The 15,721-nt window shown below is 36.3% G+C and overlaps 1 protein-coding gene across 5 annotated transcripts in view; it reads right to left on the bottom strand.

The window, feature by feature from the left end:
• PPP1R12A (protein phosphatase 1 regulatory subunit 12A) overlaps nucleotides 1-15,721 on the bottom strand; it is a 182,613-nt gene that overhangs the window by 85,960 nt on the left and 80,932 nt on the right. For all 5 annotated transcript variants that reach the window (XM_027842495.1, XM_027842494.1, XM_027842491.1 and 2 more), the window contains exon 3: nucleotides 3,802-3,920. In XM_027842495.1, coding sequence (XP_027698296.1) covers nucleotides 3,802-3,920 — 119 coding nt within the window. The remainder of the gene's footprint in view (nucleotides 1-3,801; nucleotides 3,921-15,721) is intronic.

Below are 15,721 nucleotides of genomic sequence, written 5' to 3'. Positions count from 1 at the left end.
CCTGAATCTAGAAAACTTTTCTGCCCTTCTAGATACATATGTATTATTCCCTCTTGAACCCATTCCCAATGAGAGTAGGGTTCCAGAACTACCTGCCTTCCTCCCCCATCTAATTCCTCTGTGTCAGTTCTTCCTCTTGTACCTCATTTTTATGAGATAATTATTCTTATTACCTTTTCCGACACCATTTTGCTTTTTTGAATCACATCATACTCAACTCTACCCCATTCTTTCTTTCGAACTACCCAATTACTAATGACAGTCTTAGACATACAGTTTACATTTCCATGTATAAAAAGTAAATGATTTGTCCTTACTAAGTCCCTTGTAATTAATCTTTGATATTTACCTGATATTTTTCTTGGATTTTGTATATCAGATTTTCTATTAAGTTCTGGTCTTTTTGCAACACAATCCTGACAATCTGATGATTCACCAAAAGTCTTTTTTTTTTTTTATATTTTCGGCCATAACCCCAGTTCTTTTGCTCTTCGATATATAGTGTTCCAAGACATGCAGTTTTTTAGTGTAGCTGCTGCTAGGTCTTGGATATCAGAAATCTTTTTTTTTTTGGTTTGTTTTGCTAAGCAATGGGGTTCAGTGACTTGCCCGGGGTCACACAGCTAGTAAGTGTCAAGTGTCTCAGATCGGATTTGAATTCAGGTCTTCCTGACTCCACAGCTTGTACTCTGTCTACTATGCCACCTAGCTGCCTCTCTATCAGAAATCTTAAAGAGAAAAATGTCTAGATCTTTAAGAACCAGAGGACAAAGTTAAATTAGAAAGAATCTGTTAAGAAATCCCAAAATGAAAACTTCCAGGAAAATTACAGCAACAATCCAGAGCTTCCAGTTTATGTCACCAAAAAGAACTCAATACTGAGATCAAATAGAATTTAGCAGACACTTCTAAAGAGAAGCAGAGAACTTGGAATATAATATTCCAGAAGGATATATAGGTTTACAACCAAGAATAACTTATCCAGCAAAACTGAGTATAATCCCAAGGGTGGGAGTGGGGGGGGGGGGGGAGATACATATCTTCAATGAAATAGAGTATTTCTAAGTATTTCTGACGAGAAGACCATAGTTTCATAGAAATTGTGAAGTTCAAGAGAAACATAAAAAGGTCAACATAAACAATCCTAAGAGACTAAATAAGGAATAAACTGTTTACATTTTAACATGGGGAGATGATACATATGTCCCCTCTGAACCCTATTATCATCAGGGGTTATAGAGGGAGTCCAGTTAGATAGAAGGCCTGGGAGTGGTTCTATATTTTAATGATCTAAAAAGAATGTAAAAGGAGCGGGGAAAAGAATACATTTGGGGGTGAGGGGAAGGAAGAGGAAGGCTAGGGAAAATTATCTCATAGAATTCAGGATATGCAAGTACAAGTCAAACTGACATTGTACTTTTGCAGAACAACTTGAAGTAGAAACCGACCTGGTCAAAGGAGGGAAGAACACAAAGGGCTGGGTATAGAAATAAACTTCACTCAACAAGGAAACATGAGGGAAAGGGGAGAAGGAGAAAGAATATGGAGGGTAGATTAAACAAGCGATTAGTCCTTAGAAAAAACTCTAAAGGAGTGTCCATAAATTGGGGAATGGCTGAACAGTTACAGTATATAAGTGGAATCCTACTGCATTGTAAGCAGTGATGGAGAGGATGATTCAGAGAAACCTGGGGGAACTTGTGTGAACCAATGTAAAGTACAATGAGTGAACCCAGTAGAGCAATTTATAAAATAAAAATATTATAAAGACAATTCTGAAAGATGCTGGAACTCTGAGCCACAAAATGATGAACCAATAATTTGAGAGACTCATAATGAAAAACGTCACCCACCTCCTGATAGAGGTGTCAATGACTCAGACTGCAGAATAAGACCTTGGCTGCTATATGACACCTTTAACTCTTGTTCAGTTAGCTATTATTTATAACTTTATCTCATCTATAAGCTTGATAAGTATGTTATCTTTACCTTTAGCCAAGTCATTATTAAAATGATAAACAGACTAATACCAAGCAAAGATCCCTTCTGAGGTGTTTCATTAGAGACCTCCATCCCAGAAGACTCTAAAATATTAATGACAAGCCTGTGATATAGTTATTCAATCCACTCTCAATCTACTTAATTGTGCTATTGTTTGATATATACTTGTTCATATCCAACAGCATTGCAGAGGCTTTGTCAAATACTTTGCTAAAATTTAGGTAATGTATTTCTACAGTATTCTCCTGAGGTACCATTCTAATAAGACTGTCAAAAAAGAGAAAGAAGGGTTCGATCTGGTACGATATGTTCCTGATTAAGTTATACTTCTTTGTCACTGCTAATTCTTTTTCTTAAAATTCACTAAATATTCCTTTAAAAAAACATCTTTTAGAATTTTGCTGGGAATTAAAAGTCATGGACACAAGCCTTTTGGAAAATCAGTCCTTCAGTCTTACAATATTTCTTTTGTCTTCTACGACCTTTAAAAAGAACAAATACCGATTCTTTCAGATTCCTGGAATGCAGTTCTCCAGGGCTTGATGACAAACTCAATAAGGAAAACTAGGTGCTCTTACTATCTTCCTACTTATTTTAATTTGCAAGTCTCTAAAAGCCATTTTTTGTTCTCTCATTTCCAGTCCAAAAATAGTTCTCCACAAAGAGAATAGAAGAAAAGTAGAGTAGTTCTGCCTTCCCTCCACTGTTATGTATATTTATCAGCTGCATACCCCTTCGCCCAATACTGCTTCTTCAAAATAAATCCCTAAAACCCTCGTGCTGTCCTTAGCATTCCTCCTAAAATGTATCTTATTCAGATCTTTAATGCATTTTTATACATTTTTTAAAACCATAATCATGCTTTTGTAGCAATTATTTTACTTATCTGATCTTTTGTAGGTCTTTAAACCTTTTTCCATCAACAATATCTCTCAGTCACTATTTTGCCCTACTCACTACTATGATCAGCACAAAATTTCATCAGGGCATGTAGGCAATAAAAAAGATAAGGACCACCACCGGGAGAATGACGTTTGAGCTCTACTCTATAGCCCTATAAACTCCAGGTAATAAAAGGCACTTATGTGAAGTAAATTGTGTAACTGTACCTGTCAATCTAGAACAGGACTTAGAAAGTGTCATCAATGATAGAATGAACTTAAAAAGTTTTTTCCCCAGCACTGAGAAAATTCTTAACTGTCATAAAAAAGAATGAAGGGCCACCCAAAATAGAATGCATATATACTTATCACTTTTAATAACACAAATGGTCAATGATGCAATGATTTTTATTTTTCAAAAAATCACTTTTTAATGCTCAGTAAAGAGCTGTTAGTTTTTGGACTAATCTGCTACTTGTAAGGATAAGACAAGATGAAGAACATCAACAGGAAGGAGTTACTCAGGGATAATGAGGGAGCTCAAAAATTTCAAGATTACACATGTACAAGAAAATGAAGGATTGTTAATCAAATTACGGTTACTAGTTGGGTAATTAGGCATAGTAACTATAGAAGGATTTTATCCTTAGTAATCAATCCATCAGCTATATAATCATAGGTTGATACACTTAGAGCCAGCAGAGAAGGAAGAAGGGATGACTACAGTCACACTACCTCTCAGTTTGTCTTCAAACAGTTTTCTAATTATTCCTCTGGAATGATTAGTAAATTAGACTGGAATTTACACTCTCCAGAGCAAAGAAAACATTGAGGCCCTTCTGAACAAAGGGCCATAGTGTGGTCTTTCCACTTTCTTAACAAACAGCTCTGGAAAACGAGAACTGCTGCTCTAGATTACCTTGCCGACTGACTTCATGTTGAAGCAGCTCCTCCATTGCCTCCTCTTCAGCAATGTCTAGAGGTGTGTCACCTTCACTATTGACAGCTCCTACATGCGCTCCTTGACCGATGAGGAACCTTCAAAATAGAGAGATTGACAGTTAAACAACAGAAAACTAAAGAGCTAGGCAATGGAAAATAAAATGACTAAACAGAATGGTTAACCGATTAAAAAAGGCACAATGTAAACACACACAGAATGTACAAAGAATGTGTATACGTGTGTCTACACATACAAGTCTGCATACCTATATACATACAGTCTACATATGCAGATATACATACATTCTGTGTACATGTGTGCATATACAAACACACACGTATATAAACATAGAAATGAGTGTGTGTGTGTGTGTGTGTGTGTGTGTGTGTGTGTATAAAATGTCCCACAAGTCTCAGCACAGCTTTAATTAAGTTCCTAAAGCTTAAGGCAGACAGCTACTGGTGCAGGGGACAGTGCTGGGCCTGGAGTCAGGAAGACCCAAGTTCAAATCTGGCCTCAGACACTTAATAGTTGTATGACCCTGGGCAAGTAACTTCACCCTTTCTGCCTCACTTCCACATCTGTAGCATGAGCTGGAGAAGGAAATGGCAAATCACTCCAGTATCTTTGCCAAGAAAACCCCAAATGGGGTCATGAAGAGTCAGACATTAATGAGTAACTATTGAACGAAAAAGCTTAAAGCTGTGCTGAGGCTTGTAGGTTACTGTCTAGATCAATTAAAATTTCCATTTAAAACCCTTTAAGATTCAGGAATTGTGTTACAATGTTCTATCACTACTTTGCTACAGTAATCATAAGGCTTTCTAAACCTGTACATTATATTCACGTCTCCCTGGATTTTTACTAGCCTTGTCATCTTCCTTTCTACTTAAAATGCCCTAGGAGACTCAATTAAGAACACATTTAGATGAGACAGAATTACTGTCTTCAAACATTTTAATACTCACCTTTGGAAGAAGGAATGGATCTAGTCTAAGTTATTCTAGATAGCAGAACCAGGAACAATAAGTGGAAGTTAAAAACAGACAGACTGCAGTGCCACACAGGGAAGAAATATTTAACAAAAGTTGCTTAAAAATGTAATGGGATCCTCTGTGATATAAAGAATGTACAGGCAGAGGAAATGCCCACTGACAATATAATGAGCCACCACCCATCAGGGATACTGCTAACAGTATTTCTACACTGAATAAGAACCTGGCAGAGACAGCTGTTTAAGGTCTCTTCTAATAGTCACTTTTTTCAAAGTACTCGTCCCTTACTTCTGAGTATCTCATGTGAATCTTGTCAAATTCAGCATGACTGGGCTATAATAGTATCTTATCAATCTGTTATTTAATAAGCATATAATATGTATCAGACACTGGGGATGAATCTCTGTTCTTAAGGAGTTTCTAGTCTAATGGGGAAGATAACATGCAAACAACTATATACAAAAAGAGATACACGATACATTCAGAGATGAACAGAGATGGATGACGCTAGCATTAAGTGTGACAGGGAAAGTCTTCTTGCTGAAGGCAGGATTTCAGTGAGTCAAGGGAAGCCAGGGGAGTTTGCAGGCAGAGATGAGGAAGGAGAGAGTTCCAGCGTCATTGATTTGCAGAATATGTGGGGGGTGGAGGTGAGGTGGTAAGGTATAAGAAAACTAGAAAGGGAGTAGTGGAGGGAAAGTTATGAGGAGCTTTGAATGCTGGAGATGTGTAAGTGTGCACTCACATGTGTGGTAATGGAGGTGGCATGATCAAAACTACATTTTAGGAAGATCATTTTGGCAGTGAGATCAGCCATCAGGCTACTGCAATGTGGGGCCCTGCTCCAGACTGGTGGCACTGTCACAGAAGAGAAGGGGCATACATAGGAGAGGTTACAAAGAGAAAATCGATTTGCCTTGGAAACAGATTGGATATAGAGTGTGACAGTGAGGATCCAAGGAGGCAAATCTGGGTGACTGGAAGGATGGTGGTACCCTAGAAAGCAAAAAGAAAGTTAAAACAAAGAGAGGAGGATTTGGGGGGAACACTGAGTTTAAGATATCTAAGGGACATCCAGTCTGAGATGTTGGAACACATATTTGGAGACGAAAGACTAGAGGTTGGCAGACAGGTTAGGGTTGAACAGGTAGACTGAAAATGGAAACTGACTGAATCCATGGGAGATGATGAGATCATCAAATGAAACAGCAGAGAGGGAGAAAAGAAGAGGGCTTCACTTAATTAGATATAACTGAGGTCAATCAAATGTAAAATGTTACACAATTCTAAAAGCCCCTTTAATGACTCTGAATTTTGAAAATGATTTTCTTCTATACTTTGGCACAATTTCCCTTTCAATCACAGTTCTGATTAATTCCACTATTCAGCAAATTCATACGCTCTCAGAATCCATCCCTTTTACTCTTGCACATACAGGGGTTCCCCTCCCCCATGTCAATATTAGGCTTCTCAAAGTGTTATTAATTTGTGAGGTTCCTTAATTGTAAGATAATGATAATAATAATATCTATCTTAAAGTGTCCTAAGGATTGAAAGATATGTGTAAAACATTTTTCAAAGCTTAATGTGCTGTATAAATGCTAGTTACTAAATATTAAGTGACCAGTATAGTCCAAAAAAAAAAAAAGGAGTTTAAAGACTGTCACATACATCCAAGAAAAACAGCAACAAAAACATAATAGAAGAACCCACTCTTTTTCAGACCAAAGAACTTTCCCTTTTGATTATGTTGTTTCTTCAGGTAGATACTAGAACTAAAGACATCAAATCATTAACAAGTTTCCTCTTAGTTTTGTCAAAAGCCAAGGAAGAGAGAGAGACAGAAAGACAAAACAAACAGAAGGGCGGGGTGGGGGTGGGGGTGGAAGGATTAAAAAAAAAGAAAAAGACCTCTGACAATCCAGTTTTATTATAATGAAAGGTCTTTACTTAGGAGGCATCTGTTGTACTTTTATATACAACTCTTAAACAAAAAAAAAAAAAAGAAAAGAAAAAGCTTCATTATCTGCTTGCCAAGCACACAGCAGTTTTAGAAGCAGAAAAGATGTGGCTGTCATGGGCAGCCATTCTGAAAACAGAGAGAAATTAGAGGAAGGAAAATTATACAAAACAAAACAAAGAAACCCAAACATAACTTAAAAGTTCTGGGGTCATTCAGTTCTACACACTTCACTAACCTCAGAGATTATTACTAATATATTCAAAAGTATTATAAAATAATTCATCAATCTTTTTCAAATGGATAGTAAATTTCTATCAGAGGAAATATTTTATTTCATTTTTGTACCTTCACCCACTCTGAAATTCTATTGGTTATAAATGCCTCTTGGATGTCAAATGATTATGGAGGTGACTTGGACTACTGAATGTGAAGTCAGTAAATTCACACTTATAGGTCCTAGACAGTACAGATTCTTTTAGGGACTATAAAACCCAATTTAAGTTTATCACTACAGGGTTAGTCATTAGGTATTTTTTTTTGGGGGGGGGCTACTGTACTTTATTAAACCTACTAAAGCAGGGGTTCTTAACGTGTGTGTGTGTGTGTGTGTGTGTGAGAGAGAGAGCGTGTTATAGCCCCTTTGAAGAATGCCTTTTAATGCAAAAATTAAAATACAAAGAATTAAAAAGGAAACCAAATATAATGAAATACAGTTATGAATTTCTTTTTTAAAGTTCAAGGATGCTGTATTGAGAACTGCTGTATAGAGGAGCTGAGTACTTTATCAATATATAGGGAATACCCACATAGATGAAATCACGGATCCTTGAAACAATGAAGCATTTGAATCTAGTGAGTGACAATTTCCGATCAAATAGCAAAAATGCAAGTTTTGATTCCTGAAGGAGATATACCTTAAGTTATGCTAGACAATATATTTCTTGAAAGGATCCAGATAGTTGAGATTTTATTGTTATTTTATTTGTAGTTGCAAAAAGGGTTCAAAGGCTACCTATATTTCCACCCATTTTCTATAGAAAAGAGGAGTGTTATAATCAGAAGACCTGAGTTTCATACTGAGCTGTAACATTTCCTAGCCGTATGATTCCATCAAATTATATATAATCTGAGTCTCGTTTAGAGCAATAATAATTGCACTGTATCAGAGGACTATTATGAAGAGAGTGCTTGGACAATCATAAAGCAAAGTTTTCTGGACTTTGGGCTGTGCTACAATAATGGAGTCAAAGCAATAGCCAAAAGCACTGGATATTTTTAAGTACAACATAACTTTTTCAATATATATAATATAAACTTTTTCAAAGCTAAAATCACTGTCACCATCAGTCTGTAAATGCTCATGACAGATGAACTGTCTTCACAATTTATTTGAACATGAAGTATATACTCAAAGTTAGATAATTTTTGTGGATTTTCTCCCTTCCCCACCAAAAAACCCCCATTCCTATCTAAAAATAGCTATGATTAATATTTAAATTTAAATCCTTAATTTTATTCTCTCTACTTTTTAAAAAATGAAATATCCCTTCACGATAGATATTTAACTAATTTCAAGAGAACAGCCACCACAGCAGTTTAAAGTAGTACTAAAGAGAGTAAAGATAGCTCAAATATTAGAAACACAAAAACAAAGTAAAAAGCCCAAATCCAGAAAAGACAAACCATTATATTTATTACTGGGATTCAGAAATACTGGTACTGATGGACTTGAAAGGGCAGTGTGTTTTCGCCTGGCACAAATATTTAGCTGCAGATGGCATGAAATGTCTTGAAAATGTTCACGCAGAGAGAAATGGAAAGAAAAAATTCAGAGATGATTCCAAGGTTAGAAATCTGAGTCCCTGGGAGGATGTGCATGATAGGCTTAGAGAAGATCCAAGAGATGTTGAGGAGACAGGTGGTGATGAGAGACTGGACTTCATGGGAGAAGTTAGGTCTAGAAAGAAAGATAGGTCATTTATCTAGCAAATGAAGTAGCAGATAGTTTTCCTTTATTCAAATATTGTTAAAAAATATATATATATACACAGATGTTACTACAACACGATGATTCACTTAAGAATTTTTTTTTCTGAATCCATAGGTAGCAAAGATAAAACATGATAGTAAATATTACAAAGAACATCTTCACAACTCAAAACCATTATTTTACATGTAAAGTATACATACCTGTTTTTTGGGAGGCAGTTGGGGTTAACTGACTCACCCAGGGTCACATGGCTAATAAGTATCTGAGGCTGAATTTGAACTCAGGTCCTCCTGGCTCCATGGCCAGTGCTCTTTGCAAAGTACAGGTTCAATAATTATTGAGGGAAATTTTTTTTTGGTACAATCAAAGGAAAAAATGTAAGCTAAAGCAATGTAAATATTTTAAAGGGACTACTAAGAAACAAAAAGGCAGACTTTTTCTCTGTAAATAAAACATTGTTGCATGATGCCAAAATACAATGGACCTAAAATTTCTGCCCTAGAATGCAAACTGCCAAAAAGAAAAGCATTTTAAAAACTTGTAGTGATAGCTTTGGGGGGGGGGGGGGGAGAGATGCAGGAAACCCACCACAGGTAACATTTTTTAAATAGATATTTAAGTTTGTAATTCAAAAAGCAATTACAAAAGAAAAAGAATATGTAATTCTAAATAGAAGCACGTGCCTTTTTATTTACTTATAGCCAAAATATATATTTTTCCATTTCTAAATGTACAAATAGGTATTCCAACAGATATACAAAAAGATGACTATTGATAAAGGAATTGTGGTTGGGTGTGGGGAGAAGGAAATGAGATGGAGACTGTATTTTGGTAAAGATTAGTGAAAGTTTATTGAATTCAACATATTATATTTTATCAGAGTCACTATATAAGTACTATAGGGCAGCTCGGTGGCACCATAGTATAGAGTGTCAGGCCTGGAGTCAGGAAGAATCATCTTCCTGAGTCCAAATCTGACCTCAGATACTTACTAGCTATGTGACCCCTGGGCAAGTCACCTAACCCTGTTTGCCTATGTTTCCTCACTATAAAATGAGCTGGAGAAGGAAAAGGGAAACCACTCCAGTATGTTTGCCAAGAAAACCTCAAATACGGTCTCACTGAGTTGGACACTACTGAAAAATGACTCAACATAAGTACTATGAGATTACAGAAAAGAGAGACATTAAGTAAATTGATCTAATCTGGAAAGGCATAAGTTGGGAATCTCTGAAGGCTAAGAGTGATTTGGATAAGCTATTTACTTAGTTTGTCATTATTTAAAAGGACACAAGTATATCTGCACAGATGACATATGACTGAGTTCAAATTAATAATTTCATATCTCCAGTCAAGCAGAGTGTTTGACATATAATAGATTCTTAATAAATGCTGATCACTTGATTGATATTCCACATTCCTCGAAGAAAATTATAGTTTTAGGGAACTGAAAGCCAATGATAATTTAAAAGAATCTTTATCTTATGTTGATTTGCAATAATGTTCCCTCATAAACTGTGACATTAGGAACTGTCTCTGTTTGGCTGCAAACCCATCTACTGAAACTGGCCATATAAAGAAAAGGCTGGCTGCAGCATAAGTCAGCATTACCGTTCTTTACACACTAGCACAGTCTCCCAACATTTTCATAAGCAGTCCTATTCATTAAGTATCGATCTGCAAGGCATTATGCTAAGAGCTTGGGATACAAATAAAGAAAGGTCGTCCCTGCCCTCAAGGAGCTTACAATCTAAAAGTGAAAGACAACACATAAAAGCAAGTTGAATAGCAAGGGGCGGGGGGATGCCAGGAGGTACCAGTCCCTGGGGGGTGGGAGGCACCATGAAGATGGTGGTGGAGTAGAAACCAAGCAGAGGAAGTGAAGGCTGGAGCGTGGAGCCCTTTACAAAGGGAGGATATGAGGAGTCTTTTGCTCAGGTCTCCAGATCAAAGAGGCAAAAGCTAATGAGGGTATTGATTGGGTGCAAGTAGAAAAGGTAAAGAGCAATAATCTTCATGATAATACGCTTCCTGGTATTTAGTTCATCCGAGGCAGGGCCTGATGAAAATGATGGTGAAGTTGAAAACAAGCAGAGTGGCTGGTAGCAAATAATTAATGCCTGTCATCATCTCTGAATTCTTAGCAATCCTCACCTTATCCAAGGCTCAGCTGTCACATAATTAAATAGCCAGCCCTGATACTTCTAGTTATTAGTACATTCTTTCTCCTTAAATTACCTCCTCTCAATCATACATGATACTTATGCTTACCCCCCTTTTAAGGTTTTCCTTTTTTTGGGGGGGGGGGTATTTCAGGCACAGAACCGGGACATGGGTTAAGTATTTAATAAATGCTTGTAGATCAGTAACCTTTCTTACTGACCTGTTCTTGACTGTTACTGTTATCTCCTCAGAATCTGAACTATGCTCATCCACCTGAACCCACTTTACCTACATATTTCTCCAGAAGTTCTTAGGACTGGAGGTCAGCAACCTTTAAGGAAGCCACTGCAATAAATAAATGAATGGAGTTTTAGATTCTTTCATTGCTGTTGAAGTAAATTTATATTTGATACTTTTTTTTCCTGCCAAATAATACTAAAGATATTTTATACCAAATTCTATACAGTATTGACTGATACATTTGTTTTATTTATTAACAAGTTAATTTAATAAAGACAAACAATTAACCCTGGAAGATGGCACACATGTGGCATAAAAACTGGAAGTAGATGGAGTCAAAAGACCTTGAATCCAAATTATGCCTCAGACATTTACTAGTCATGTGACTCTAGGCAAGTCACTTAATCACCATCTGCCTCAGTTTCATCATTTGTAAAATGGAGATAACAACAGCATCTCCCACTCGTGGTTGTTGTGAGGATAAAGCGATATGATATTTGTAAAGTGCCTTGCAAACCTTAAAGCAATATATAAATGCTAATAACAATGATGATGATGATGATGATGCTGGGGGCAGCTAGGTGGGGCAATGGACAGAATATCAGGCCTAGAGTCAGGAGGACCCGAGTTCAAATAGGACTTCAGATGCTTACTAGCTGCGTGACCCTGAGCAAGTCACAACCCCAACTGCCTCCAAAAAAAAAAAAGAAAAAGAAAAAGAAAAAGAAAGAAAAAGATGCTGATAATTCTGAGAAGCCCAATACCGGTTCAAAATAGAGGTGGGAAAGAGAACAGATGCCAGATTATGACATCAGTGAAGGGAAGCAGATGAAAGGGGGATGGGAAGTATGTCTAACATAGCCTTAGAAAGTTGTGCAAAGAAAAAGGCCCTGGAGTCACAGGTCAAAGCTCTTTAAAGCAGAACTGGAACCAACATATCTGTACCTTACTAGTTTTGTTTTGGCTCAAAGTTCCACCAATATATTTTACCCAGAGCTTCCTAGATGATTTGCTGACTCCTATTCTAGACTCAGGTTTCTAAATTCAGTTCCCTACCCAAGGAGGGCAGCTACATGTACTCATTAGCCCATTCCTATCCTAACCAGTCCCTCTGTCCTCACTCAACTGTTTCCTTCACCTGTAGGTGAACCATTCTTACTTGAATGGATTCTTCATGACCTACCCTACCCCACTACTGTCCACTCTGAAAAGTGAAAAAATAAAAACAGAGAAACATAATTACATCCAAACAATTCTCTGGAAGGTACCTATTCAATTAACCAATAAGCACCTGTTAAATATCTAATATTTTCCAAGCACTGGGCTAGGCACTAGGAGCCAAAATTGAGATATTTCCTAACCTCGAGGAATTTATAATCCCTTAAATGAGAACACATCCTGATTGGGATTGTATATCATATGGTTTTACTTTGATGAATGTGAGGGGAACACAAGTCACAGTGCCTTCTCAGTGGAAAGATTCTTACAAAGCCAACAAAAAAAGAGCACCTCATATCTGTTGATCCTGAAAGTACATCTAAAGATATGGAAATTTTTTTCAAGCTAACAAATGTCAATTTAAAAAAAAAAAAAAATCTAGGACACTTCCAAAACTTTGATTTGCCATTTCACAAAACCCTTTCTTGAAGCATCCTATAAAAATGCATACTAGACTGACAATAAAAGAAGCCTATTACTGAAGAAACTGAATAGAGGGAAAAACTAGAGGCGGTTCTACTGTTAAATGATGTGATACATTCTAGAATAGTTGATAATTCTTTTACCATTTTGAAGCAGGTCACTGAGGAATTGGAAGCCATAACACTTTCCTTCAATATGTAACTAGATGAAACTGCAGATATCTTGTATACGAGCCAGCTTTTTGTTTTTGTTAACTATATTTATCCCAAAACCAAAGAAAAATTCTTATTTTTGGGAGTCCTTTTTGGACACAGTGAAAAGTTTTTTTTGCCAAACAATGGGATGGGAAAGAAAAACTTCATATTCTTTACCTAAGAAGGTGCTCCAATAATGCTTGGTAATATATCTAGTTTTGTTACTTTTATGAAAAAGAGAGCTCCTCATTATAGTCATCACTCATGCCTTCTAAAGAAGATACACCCCCCCCCCAAGAAGATACACACTGGCAACAGAGACTCTCACAATGGCAACATCCATAAAAGTCTCCAACTTTATCAGAAGCAGGTCTCTGAATCATCACATTTTTAAAAGATTTTGTCAAGAAATGGGAGCAGAACACCAATGCTTCCCTACCATACAGGAACTCACTGGTTTTCAAGAGGACAGGTCTTGGAAGCACGTATTTGAATTAAGGGCAGAGTTTCCCTTTTTCTGAAAGAAAAAGAAAACTCACTCTTGGAACAGTGAAAGAAAAATAGATTTGATCCTTTGACTAACCTGGCAGATTATTTTTAACCATATGAATGAGATAAATCTTTCAAATCAAGTGATGCTACTGAAAAATTATAAGCTTTTTTGGCTAAGCTGCCAATATAAAAGTGAATAGAGGCTGTTTTTCCTTTGCAAACTTTCAAATGCTGAAGGTTATAAGTGCTTTACCAAGATGGCAGTTGAGATATAAAATTCTTTTTCAATTTCTTTTAAAAGAGCTTTTAAATCTTTTAATTTTAAAAAAAAATCTCTTTTAAAAGAGAGATCTGCAAACACTTGAATACCCTTCAGGACTCTTTCAAAAGTTATTTCTATATTGATGGGATTAAAGTTGAACCAAAAATTCACAAGTGTTTTCTTTCTGATATAAACTGTATTAAAGATGTTGCCTGCCATAACCAAAGATGAATTCACTGATTTTAGGACGAGAAATTTAAGACAATTTAAGTTTAACTCAAAAAGTCTTAAAGAATTCGATGTTCCTTGTGAAGTTCATCTTTACTTTGTAAATGGAACTATGGAAGCTTTAATTCCATTTGCAAGCACTTATCTTTACAAACCAGGATTTTCAACATTTGTGACCACACAAATAATGAATCAAATTAAGTGACAACCCCAGTTTAATGTTCTCATTCAAGCTAATCAATCAAAACTTTCATAATTAAATAATATTTAACTTTAATATACGCACATATATTACCATATCACAAAATTGCTTTAATATCTTGAATAGTGAATTTCAATACAACTCATTTCCTTAGTAATCCTACTTACATTATTTTACGCAATTAAAAACATTTTTTTTTTCTGAGAAAACAGTCCAAAAGCATCATTAGAATGTCAAATGGGTTCATGACACAATAAAAGGTCAAGAACCTGGCTGTAGAAGAAGGAACATCAATATGTGGCAGCCAACTGAATGTGAGGTAAGGAGGAGTAGCTAAAAGTGATGCCAAGGTCGTGAGGCTGAGTGACAGAAAAAGTGGTAGTCGCCTCAATAGTAAAAAGGAAATTTGGAAGAAATTTTTTTTTTGAGATGCTGAGTACTGGGGAGATGGGGAAAATGAACAATTTTGTTTCGGATATGTTGAGTTTGAGATTTCCAATAAGAAGCTGATGATGGTTAGGGTTAGGGTTGGGGCTCATCAGGACTCTATCTATAGATATGGAAGTCACTTGCATAAATATGATAATTAAACTTACAGGATTTAACAGTCACCAAGTGAGTGAGATGAGGATTACAAAGCAAAATTTAATTCAATATTAAAATCTCCAAATTAGTCCAATATGTAAAACAGCCCATATCCTTTGCCACCAAAGGATATGTGAATCACTCTGCTCTTTGTATGATAAATTGTCTCCAACATATATACACCCATACTTGCCACATGATTGTGCAGGAAGATTCTGCATATTATTTTTTGTGCAGTATTAAGTATAGGGAAAAAAAAAAACTAGCATTTTGTGCTGGTCAGAACATTAAACTAGGGCTTTGATTTTGTTACTGTTAGATATGCTCCATAAAGGTAGGAATGCAACCGAATCCAATGTCCTAGCCACCTTTCCCTAGAATTTTGTTACTAGCATGACAATTAGGGAACATAAGGGCAGCTCAATATCCTAGTCTATATTAAGATTACCATAGGATTTTGCTAAATAAGAGTCCCTGAAAAGATTAAGGGTGGAGAAGGAAGGGGAAGAGAAATGGATTAATAATCAGGAACTTAACAGGAACAAAAATGAATTTTCTAACACTAGGTCAGAAGGCTGTCTAGAGTAAGGGACCAAGAATCAGCACCAGATAAGGGTGGTAATCAAAACAATAGTTAAACTTAGCCTGAGGGCTCCTGCTAGTTTTGGCAGTTTCCTGGCTGAATGTAGTGGGTCACAGCACTACACTGTGCAGTAAAAGATACTCAGGGTTTCCTTTGCCATTAAGAGGCATAATTACCCCCAAATTCCAGCAGATGGTACCACAGAGTACCATGTTATCAGAAGACTGTGAAGATGCTGAATAACTAAAGTAATGAGAAGACCAGAAGATGATGTCATGCTGAGCAAAGAATGAATGAATAAGCAATTAATCAATAAATTAGGACTATGTGTGAAGCATTGCAGTGGAGAACAGCATGA

The sequence above is a fragment of the Vombatus ursinus genome, unplaced genomic scaffold (assembly GCF_900497805.2).
Source record: "Vombatus ursinus unplaced genomic scaffold, bare-nosed wombat genome assembly UNPS02014874.1, whole genome shotgun sequence".
Classification (NCBI taxonomy): Eukaryota; Metazoa; Chordata; class Mammalia; order Diprotodontia; family Vombatidae; genus Vombatus; species Vombatus ursinus.
Note: the sequence above shows the minus strand (reverse complement) of the source record. Positions and strands in the feature narration are given on the sequence as shown.